Source organism: Zingiber officinale, chromosome 5A (genome assembly GCF_018446385.1).
Source record: "Zingiber officinale cultivar Zhangliang chromosome 5A, Zo_v1.1, whole genome shotgun sequence".
In the NCBI taxonomy this organism is placed as follows: Eukaryota; Viridiplantae; Streptophyta; class Magnoliopsida; order Zingiberales; family Zingiberaceae; genus Zingiber; species Zingiber officinale.
Window position 1 is genome coordinate 151,917,020 of NC_055994.1, and position 9,144 is coordinate 151,926,163.

A 9,144-nucleotide genomic window follows, 5' to 3' on the forward strand; every position below is an offset into this window, starting at 1 on the left:
CTTCTTCGATATCGCTTCTTCTGGCGCCGAAAGATGGAAGGGCGGCAAAGTGAGTGGAGACGGAGAATGGCGGAAGAAAGTGGATGCGTTGATTTATATACCCAAGGCCAAGGGTTTCTCAATCTGTTGATTTAATTATTATTATTATATCACGCTTAATTAATTAGATCAGCCAATCCCGTGTTTTCCGCCACTTTCTTCGTTTTTTATTTTTAAAAGTATTTTATTAATATCCAAACTACCGTTAAATTCTCAAAACGAATTTGTTATGCGCATCATCATCCCACCAACCCATGCATGATAAGTAGCCACGCATATTTGCCGTATGCGGCAGGGGAACTGCCGTCTGCCGTCTACGAGCTAATTCGATGGGATCGTTTCGGAAAGCTTCGACGGTGAGGAATACGGTCGCATAGATTTGGAATACGAACGCGTGCACGATCTACTATGACGAGGACTGTCGTACAAGAAATATTCAATTTACGCATCAAAATTTATCAAAACCCCACATACCCCCCTCTATGATTCTAAAATACTATTTTACTCTCTGAAAGTTTCAAATTCAATTTATGCCGTTATGTTTAGGACCATGTGACATCCGATATAGCCATTTAAGAACTAATTTAAACGGTGAGCCATCCTTAGAATTAAAGGAAATGAAGAGGTAGATAATTGAAATAACTATTATGATGTGCAAGAACAGAAAATGAGATGGCAAAAGATATTCATAGGTGAAAGACTGAGTAAACAGAAGCACTCCATTAGCAATGATTAAAAAAAAATGGGAGGAGTTGATCAAACTAATTTGGTGACATAAAACTCAAGCTCACAGCGGAGTGTTTTATTAACCAGAGATGATCCAAATAAAGAACATATTAAACCAGAGAAGATAGTTTGATCCAAATGAAGACCATGTGAAAGCAATCTTAAACATAAGGTCGAATATTAAAATGTAGGGAGCAGCTGAGTTCGAAAAATAAGCTCCATAGTCAATCTCAAATAAAGCATGAAGAAGTAGCATCTTGGTCAAACCATCCATAGAGTAGAAAGAAGGACCTCTAATGTTCAACTCTATAAATTATTATCTTTAACTTTTTTTCCTATTGAATAATAAATCAAACTTAAATTTTAACCACACTTGGCTTTTTCTCTTAGTATTTCTAGAAAAACAAAATAAACATTTAGTATTAGCATTTACATTGTTGACACAATTCTACTAACTCTAAATGTTCAGTAAGATCTATTAGAATTAGAAATGTATAGTGGATCACACTCAATTTTTTTTAAAAAAAAGGAATATTAGAGGACAAAAAACGTAGATAAAAATTGCCTGGTAATCCTATTGTCTCAACAAACTCTGCTTACCAATCAGCAAAGTCACCTCAGAAGAAATCATATTATTTCTCTGCCAGCATCTCCAAAGAAGAAGGGGAAGACCCCAGTAAACTCTATCCCCATCATACCATCCGAGCTACCCAAAAGAACAAAATGTCATGTCTGTCAAAAGATGTAGCAGCCAAATCAATCCCAATATCTAGAAGCAAATTGCTTTTCCCATCCCCGGGTCAACGCACACCCCCTCCACCTCCCCTCTCTCCCCCGCCAACGGACACATGTAACCTCCTTTTCATTTTTTTGTTTTTTTTTAATTTTTTAATTTTATTTTTAATTTTTTTAATTCATACTTATATATTCATACTTACATATTTTTTATTTTTTATTTTAAATTAATTTTAATTTTTAATTTTTAATTAATTTTATTTTTAATTTTTTTTATTCATACTTATATATTTTTAAATTTTTATTTAGTTTAATTTTATTTAGTTTTATTTTTAAAATTAATTTTATTTTTAATTTTTTTCATTCATACTTATATATTTTAAAATTTTTATTTAGTTTATATATTTTAAAATCTTTATTTAGTTTAAAGTTTTAATCAATTTTATTTATTATTTTTCATTAATACTTATATATATTTTTAATTTTATTTAATTTTATTTTTTAATTAATTTTGTTTATTATTTTTTCATTAATACTTATATTTTTTTAATTTTATTTAATTTTTATTTAGTTTTTATTTTTAATTAATTTTATTTATTATGTTTTTAATTTTTTAAATATTTATTTAGTTTTATTTCTTTAATCAATTTTGTTTATTATTTTTTTATCAAAATTTTTAATTTTTTTTATTTTATATAATTTTTAAATTACTCCCTTCCTTTAAATTACATTCCTAATTTGACACTTAAATTACCCGCATCTAACTATTAACACATGTCATAATCTTCTCTCCCTTAAAATCATCCCTCCCTCCAACCATTGACATATAACACATGTCAAAATCTCTCACCCTCTTTAAATTACCCATCCTCCAACCATTGACACCTGTCAAAACACTCCCTCCATTTAAATTCGTCATTCTCCAACCATTGACATCTGTCAAAACATCCCCTCACTTTAAATTACTCCTCTTCAATGTTTGGCATATGTCAGAACTTCCCCTCCCTTTAAATTACCCCACTTCTAACCCTTAACACATGTCAAAATCTTTTATCCCTTTAAATGACCCCCCTTCCAACCCATGACACATGTCAAAATCTCTCATCACTTTAAATGACGCCCCTTTCAACCCTTGACATATAAACATATAAAAAAATTATTAAAAAAATAAAACTGATAAAAAATTGATAAAAAAATTGATTAAAAAAATTAATAAAAAATTAAAATTTTAAAAAATCAATTGAAAAAATATAAGTATTATGAAAAAAATAATAAATTAAATTAATTAAAAAATAAAAACTAAATAAAATTTATATAAAATTGAAAAATAAAGCATTGATAAAAAATAATAAATTAAATTAATTAAAAAAATAAAAACTAAATAAAATTTATATAAAATTGGAAAATAAAGTATTGATACAAAATAATAAATTAAATTAATTAAAAAAATAAAATTAAATAAAATAAAAAATATAATTGTATGAGAGTTATTTTTAAATAAAATTAATTAAAAAATTAAAACTAAATGAGTATTAAATGAAATAAAAAAAAAAACAAAAAAACAAAAAGGAGGTTACATGCGTCATTTGGCATTTAGAGAGAGGAGAGGTGGAGGGAGTGTGCGTTGACCGGGAGGAGGGAAAAGCAGCTCTCTATCTAGAAACACTTCTATCAAAAAGTATTTTCCAGGACAGTAAAAGCAAGCACCTCTAAGAAAAATCTGTTTTCCTTTTTACATAAGATGAAATACTATTCATAAAATTTGTTGATTGGCTTGTTTATTTTATTAACATGATCATTAGTGTCAAAGTTGAGAGTAACTTCATTTTCAACCTCGAGTATCCTCAATGCCTATAAGAACTGAAGTGGAAAGTTATGACTGCAAAGTTTACATGGGGTAATAAAATTAATCAATCTTTTAAAGTTTTAATCATAACAAAATCTCACTCATGACAAATTCTGCCTGCTTAGCAACAGAAAATACTTCTGATCATGTCTAGTTGGTGCCTTCTCATTCTGGTAATGTCATCATATCATAATGTAGAATAAGTCTCGCACAATGACAATGAAGATAAATGCAGAATATTTTAAAAACTGAAAAGAAAAGTTATATTTAACAATTCTGTCCTTTCTAGCGAAGGCGATTGGATAACATATTCATTACATGGATGGCATACATATAAAAGAACTGAACAGTTGAACTACTCAGGAGCAAGATGCAGTAGTTGGCGATGGATAAGATAAAACCAAACAATATTTTTATAATAACTTGGAGAACTTTGTAAGCGTGTCAAAGAAAATTTTGATGATTATAGTCATACAACATGCTTAAAATACAATCCTGAATCATAAATTTAAATAGGTGCAGTAAAATATTATGTTAATCACAAATGAGATAAAACAACAAACCTAGTCTCCAGGATGGTCGTGGGATAAAATTGCTTGAAATCCTCAGCATTCTTGTCTGGCCAGCCCAGGGTCCTAAAAGGCCATAAGCCACTGGATAGAATATTGCATAGTAATCACTTTACAGTAAACAAAACTACAAATCCTATAGCAAACATCATTGTCAAAAGCAGCAATATCTTCAAAAACTCGCTCAGAGCCATGAAAAGCATGTGATAGTCATCATTAGAAAGGATAAACAAAATGTCTAATTACTTATCACATGAATTTCAGGGCACCGTAAACAAAATGGCAGAGATCGAAAAAGAAGAGTTCAGCAGATAAAAAAACTTCCCTGACATTTAGAAAACAACTGGCAAGAAATGTATGAAATGCTTCAAAACCATTTAATCAAGAAATTCAAAAAATAAATGAAATCAAGAAGTTGATCCATGACATCAACTATAATTTGTACATTCATGACTTTTCCAAAAGACAAGCCAACCTTGAAAACCAGGTATCAAGGACATCAGGATCTTGATATATTTCCACCGATTTTCCATATTTGGCATGGGCTTTAACAAGAGCCTCTTCGGCATTTCTAGCAACAATATAATCCTCTTCATTATCTTTGCCAACAACGTACCAAACTGGAATTCGATGTCCCCACCATAACTGTCTACTTATACACCAGTCTTTGATATTTGTCAGCCAGTGTTTATATGTCTGTTATTATCAACCAAGAGAGCTTTATATTAGAAAAGTAGGGAATCAACTTAAATCATCTGGATGACATTCTGTGTTTGCAGCTTCAAAAGGAAAACTAATATATAAATTTTGTGTGATCACTTGGAAAGTTTAAACAAATCAAAAAATAAAAAAAAAAAGGAAAGCCCGATGCACGAAGCTCCCGCTATGCGGGATCCCGGGGAAGGATCCATTGTACGCAGCCTTACCCTACTTTTTTTTGCAAGAGGTTGTTTCCAGAAACAAATCAAAAAATGAAAGAAAAAAATGGTACTAAAAAGTAGCTCGTCAAACATAGGACAGGTTCTATGTTTCTTTTTGTAAAACAATTAAACAAGCCAACTAAGAAGAAACAAAAAACACCAATAAGTACCTTCTCAAATCTCTCAGGAAGAATGGTCAATTCTCCATTTTCAACAGCATGAAGGGCTTTCTCAGCCAATGGCTCCATAGTGACAAACCACTGCTTACTCACAAGTGGCTCTATTACCTAGTGGAATAGTAAATCATGGGCACTAAATGATTTAACAGATGAAAATCAAATATACTAGCACACAAAAAATAAGAAGAATAATACTTCACCACCACACTGCGATCTGGGAACTCGTAATACATGAGGTTCCTTTTTTACTGCCAGATCAGTCTCTTCCAGATCAGACCAAACCTTCTTTCGAGCCTCAAATCTGTCTAATCCACTGTGAAAATAATAATAATAATAATAAATCATAAGAATGCAAAGCAAGAGGAACAATTGAACAGAAGGGGATACATCACAAAAACCTAACCAAATTATTTATTCAAATTACACATCCTAATAGTCGTATCTCATAACTGAAGCCTTACCAGTATATCCCAGCGACCTCATTCAAAGTACCATCTTTGTTCATAACATTGAGTATTGGTAAGCCAAGCTTTCTAGCAATATGATAATCATTGTGGTCATGTCCAGGACTAATCTTCAAGACTCCAGTTCCAAACTCTTTATCAACATACTGCAAAATTACATCAACAAAAGAGACAGAGAACCATGAAAAGCTGTTCTTTTGACAAAAACTCCTTGTCAACCATATCTTGAAAGAATATCATGGAAAAGACAAAATGAACAGTTAGTGTCTCATAAGTCACCTATTTCTCAGAAAACCAACCTAAGGGCCTCAAGAAGGGTCGTAAATATACAGATAACACTGTCAGCCTTCATTTCTTATAGTAGAATAACACTAATTTGTAACAATATGTGGTAAATGGCAGAAAAATGGAAAATTTCTATGGTTTAAAGAAGTGTTTCATAGAGCAGTTGATGAATACTCCTATGATCTTTTAATTGTCAATTGACATAGCAAATTAAAGTCAACGATAATTCAACTCAACTTAAGATAGCTAGAAATAGATAGATAGACTAGAAGAACACAACCAATCTAGCATATTTACATTTAATCTGCAATTTATACAATAAAAAAAATGAGATGGAAAACATTGCTTAAAGAAACAAAACGGTGACAAACTTCACTACATAAGCATCCACATAATGTTTATGCAGTGAGCTCACCAACTTCCTCCTGCATACATTTCAAAATCATGATAATTACCTTTTAAAAAACAAGAGGAGCGTCAACAATCTAGGAGCAGTTGCAGTTATATAGTAAGTAATCTAAAGCAGAACATAACTAATAGGGATGATCATCATCAAATTAAACCAATGAATACATGGACTGAGAAATTTCTTTCCTGAATTGCAATAGATTGCCAGACAGACGCTACTCGGCGGCTGCCGGAAGTGAGAATCTACAGACGGGGCAAGAATTGCTCCGCTTCAGCCATTCCCTCAGACACCCTTCGTGAAACGGATGGCTGCAAGGCATCGCCAAGACCTGACTCATCACCTCCAAGTCATCGAGGCAGATGGGACACGAGATACCTTCTCCTGCAGTTACCATCTGGAGCCCCTCCACCGCCGCTGCGGACGCCGGCCTCGGCCCTCTGCGGGCTCTGAGGAATCTGAGAGACTGGACGATGTAGCCATCGACGTCATCGTCGTCGTCGCTCCCGAACAAATATTCGTTGGTCTCCGGAGAAAACCTGAAGCGATGTAATTCGCTGGCAGAAGCGGAAGGAGTGACGGGGATTTCAACGACGGAGAAGAACTCCAGAGAGACTAACTCCGCGATCGGAAATCGGCGGACCACAGAGTAGGTGTACCAGTGGAAACCTTGAACGAGATGGTAGAGGTCGTCGGGGCGCACGCGATTCGCAGCGACGTCAGAGAACATCCGCTGCGTCTGCTCCCTCCAGGCGGCCGGCTGGAAGTTGATGTAGTAGAAGGGCTGGCGAAAGGTGACATGGGCGTCCTCGGCGGCGTCGTCGACGTCGACGTCGGAAGAAGAACTCCTCCGGCGGCGAAAGTGCGAGATGATAAATTGGGGCGGCATCATGTCTAGGTCACCCCCCGAGGGCCGTACCACCACCCGCGCCTTCATGCGAAGAATAGCGCTGCCTGTTTCGACGACTGCCCACCCAGGTATCTCCACCGACGGGGCGGCGCTGTCTGCGTCGTCGATGCTCCACGGCCACGCTAAAGGATCCATGAAGAAGAATAAAAGAGATTGTGCTAAGTGACGGAGGATCGGCGGCCTTGTGCAATGTATAGAGCTCTAATCTCACCGTATAGTTAAGTTATTTTAGGAAATACTAACTTCTATTCCAATTCTGATTTCTGTTGGATTCTTTCTTCCGTATAATTAGGATTTAGCAATACACGGTCAATTAATTTTAATATTACAAGATGGTAATAAATTTAACACCTAAATAAAAATTATTAATCTGTGATGAGATTAAATTAAATGACATCATTTTAATAAATATGTTATAATTATCATTATCTAATCGTTTGTTTACCTTTTCAATCTTTGGCATAAATGGTAAGGAAAAGGATGATAAAATCAATCATCGTCCTTTTAGAAAAATAAAATAAACCTTTTATACATCAGTCATCAACTTTTATCTAGAGTGATTAACTAATGGAAAATTTTACATGCAATCTACATTGACAAGCATAATTTTGTATGCACTCTCCATTAGAAAAAATCTTTCTTTTCACTCCCTAATCTAATATACTTACCTAATTATCCTTGATATTTTAAGTATAAAAAGTCTAAAAATGAGTATAAATCCATTCAGTACATTAAATTAGAATCTAGTATATTTTCTATCAAATTGAGTATGATTTTTTTTTCCAACTCAATTAGATGGAAAATATACTAGATTTTCTTTAAATTGTACTCAATTGGATGTAAAATATACTAAATTTTCTTTAAATGATACTCAATTCGATGAAAATATACTAGATTTTTTCAAATAGTACTGAATTTAGGAGAAATTATATTAAATAAGAAAAAAGTTGTACTCAATTTAATAGAAAATATACTCGATTCTAATTTAAAATGTTGAATTTAATAGGAATTATACTTATTTTTAGACTATTTATAACTAAAAAATATGAAGGGTAATTTTAATAGAAAATATACTCGAATATACTAGATTTTCTTTAAATGATACTCAATTAGATAGAAAATATACTAGATTTTCTTTAAATGATACTTAATTGGATAGAAAATATACTAGATTTTCTTTTTACATGGTGTTGAATTTAGAAGGAATTATATTAAAACAGAAAAAAAAATATGCTCAATTTAATAGAAAATATACTTGATTCTAATGTAAAGTGCTGAATTTAAGAGGAATTATACTCATTTTTGGACCTTTTGTACCTAAAAAATCTAAGGGACAATTAGGTCACAATATTTGCATGAGGGAAACAAATAAAACTTTGCATGCAGGGAGTGGAAACAAAGTTTTTTGTAAATGGAGATTGCATACAAAATTTAAATTGTGATTGAGAATTTTTCTCTACTTTACTCTTAACTAATCACTCTATTTTAATTTTGGATATCCAAACATTGATTCCTCTTGTAGACTAAAAATAGACATTAGACTCAAACAAATAGAAGTGTCTTTGACAAAATATATACAATAAACTCTTCTTTGTTTTTTTTTCTTGAACTCTCACTACAACAAAAATCACTTTTTGCAGCGCGCAAATTCACTTTCCGCAGCGCACATTGCATGCTGCGTAGTTGAAAGCTGTTGAAAGTCCTATATTATTCGCGGCGCGCAATGTGCGCTGCAGAAAATACTATCCGTGGCGCGCATTGCGCGCTACAGAAAATACTATCCGCAACGCGCATTGCGCGTCGCGGAAAAGACTATCCGCAGCATGCATTGCGCGCTGTGGATTGTAATTTCTGTGAAATAAAAAAATAATATCCACGGCACGCAATGCACGCCGCGGATAGTAATTTCCGTAGCACGCAATGCACACCGCGAAAAATAATATCCGCGGCACGCAATGCACGCTGCGGATAGTAATTTCAAAGGCGTGCATTGCGCGCTGCGGATATTATTTTCCGCGGCGTGCATTGCGTGCCGCGGATGGTCTAATGAATATAAAAAAAAATA

The 9,144-nt window shown here is 33.3% G+C and overlaps 1 protein-coding gene across 5 annotated transcripts; it reads right to left on the minus strand.

Annotated features, from left to right (window-relative positions):
- Positions 1-1,442: 1,442 nt before the first annotated feature.
- On the minus strand, positions 1,443-7,260 carry LOC121982534 (valine--tRNA ligase, chloroplastic/mitochondrial 2-like). 5 transcript variants are annotated; one of them, XM_042535678.1, is made up of 7 exons: positions 6,358-7,250; positions 5,476-5,624; positions 5,210-5,327; positions 5,006-5,122; positions 4,391-4,611; positions 3,910-3,999; positions 1,443-1,497 (listed from the first exon to the last, which is right to left on the minus strand). In XM_042535678.1, the coding sequence occupies exons 2-7, from the start codon at positions 5,517-5,519 to the stop codon at positions 1,458-1,460; spliced, it is 630 nt and encodes a 209-aa protein (XP_042391612.1). In that variant the 5' UTR covers positions 5,520-5,624; positions 6,358-7,250; the 3' UTR covers positions 1,443-1,457. The 5 variants fall into 5 exon arrangements, with proteins under 5 accessions (XP_042391612.1, XP_042391613.1, XP_042391611.1 ...); XM_042535679.1 differs by having other exon boundaries at positions 3,910-3,981; positions 5,476-7,250; XM_042535677.1 differs by having other exon boundaries at positions 5,476-7,250.
- Positions 7,261-9,144: the final 1,884 nt, after the last annotated feature.